Raw genomic sequence first — 1,595 nt, forward strand, 5'->3', positions numbered from 1 at the left:
GCGGTATTTTGGGGTTCCCCTGCTGCTGTTGGGATCCCCAGGTCCCTCGTGTTCCCCTGGGGTCTCTCTGCAACTCTTGGGGTCCCCTATGTCCTTCTCGAGTCGCCTCGGGGTCCCCACTGTGCCACTGGGGTGTCCCCACTGCACCCCGAGTGCTCCATCGGGGTCCCCACCCTGTCACTGGGGTGTCCCCACTGCACCTGCAGTCTTCCATCTCCCTTCAGGTTCATCCCTGGGGTCCCCCCTGCCACTCCTAGGGTCCCCCAGGTCACCTCTGGGTCCCCACCCTGTCACTGAGGTGTCCCCCCTGCACCCCATCTCCCTCCAGGTTCATCCCTGGGGTCCCCCCTGCCACTCCTGGGGTCCCCCAGGTCCCCTCTGGGTCCCCACCCTGTCACTGGGGTGTCCCCCCTGCACCCCATCTCCCTCCAGGTTCATCCCTGAGGTCCCCCGTGCCAGTCCTGGAGTACCCCAGGTCCCCTCAGGGCGATGGCGACGTCTACAGAAAGGGACTTGGGGGATGTGGGGCAGGAAGATGGGGCAGATTTTGTTAGGGGGGCAGTTGTGGGGCAGCAAGAGGCCAGATCTCACCGTGGGGCAGGGATTTGGGGGCAGTTGTGGGGCAGATCTTTTTGGGGCAGCAGTTATGGGGCAGAGAAGAGCGAGATCTCACCCTGAGGAGGAAATCCCACCACAGCACGTATCTCTGGGGCAGGAAAACGTCCGCATGTCCCCCAGGGAAGGGTCCCAAGCCAAACCTCACCCCCTAAGCACCCCTAAGGGCCCCCTATTTTTCTCCCTGCCCCCTAACAGTGCACCTCAAGCGCCACTTCATGTTCCGCAACCACCTCTGCCTGGCCTTCGAGCTCCTCTCCTACAACCTCTACGACCTCCTCCGCAACACCAACTTCCGCGGCGTCTCCCTCAACCTCACCCGAAAGTTCGCCCAGCAGCTCTGCGCCGCCCTCCTCTTCCTCGCCACCCCCGAGCTCAGCATCATCCACTGCGACCTCAAACCCGAGAACATTCTCCTCTGCAACCCCAAACGTTCCGCCGTGAAAATCGTCGACTTCGGGAGTTCTTGTCAGCTGGGGCAGAGGGTGAGTGGGGGAACCGCCTGTGGACCCGCCCACCCCCCGGGATGAGGGGGGCAACCGCCTGTGGACACGCCCCCCCCCTTTGGCTCCGCCTCCCAGGCTGGGAAGACCCGCCCCTGCAGGGTGGAGCCCTGCCCCAGATGGGTTTGGGGCTATGGATCACTAAACCCCGCCCTTGGAATGAATAAGCACCGCCCCCAGGCTGTAAAGACACACCCCTTGCTTTGGCTCCGCCTTCTAGGCCAGGGAGACCCGCCCCTGGGATGCAGAGTCCTGTCCCAGATGGGTTTGGGGCTATAGACCACTAAGCCCCACCCCCTGCAGGAATAAGCACCGCCCCCAGGCTGTAAGCGCACACCTCTTGCTTTGGCTCCGCCTCCTGGGCTGGGAAGACCCGCCCCTGGGATGCTGACTCTGACCCTAGGCAAGTTTGGGGGCATGAACCACTAAGCCCCGCCCCCCAAAAGCTTAAGCCCCGCCCTCTGGGTTGGAAGGACA

The 1,595-nt window shown here is 63.6% G+C and overlaps 1 protein-coding gene across 1 annotated transcript in view; it reads left to right on the forward strand.

Annotated features, from left to right (window-relative positions):
- The window catches only part of LOC104623769 (dual specificity tyrosine-phosphorylation-regulated kinase 1B-like), a gene marked incomplete at both ends in the record, with an annotated part of 3,426 nt that extends 2,326 nt beyond the window's left edge, over positions 1 to 1,100 (forward strand). The window contains one exon of the mRNA XM_010290951.1: positions 814 to 1,100. Coding sequence (XP_010289253.1) covers positions 814 to 1,100 — 287 coding nt within the window. The remainder of the gene's footprint in view (positions 1 to 813) is intronic.
- Positions 1,101 to 1,595: the final 495 nt, after the last annotated feature.

This window comes from Phaethon lepturus, unplaced genomic scaffold (assembly GCF_000687285.1).
Source record: "Phaethon lepturus isolate BGI_N335 unplaced genomic scaffold, ASM68728v1 scaffold25027, whole genome shotgun sequence".
NCBI lineage: Eukaryota > Metazoa > Chordata > Aves > Phaethontiformes > Phaethontidae > Phaethon > Phaethon lepturus.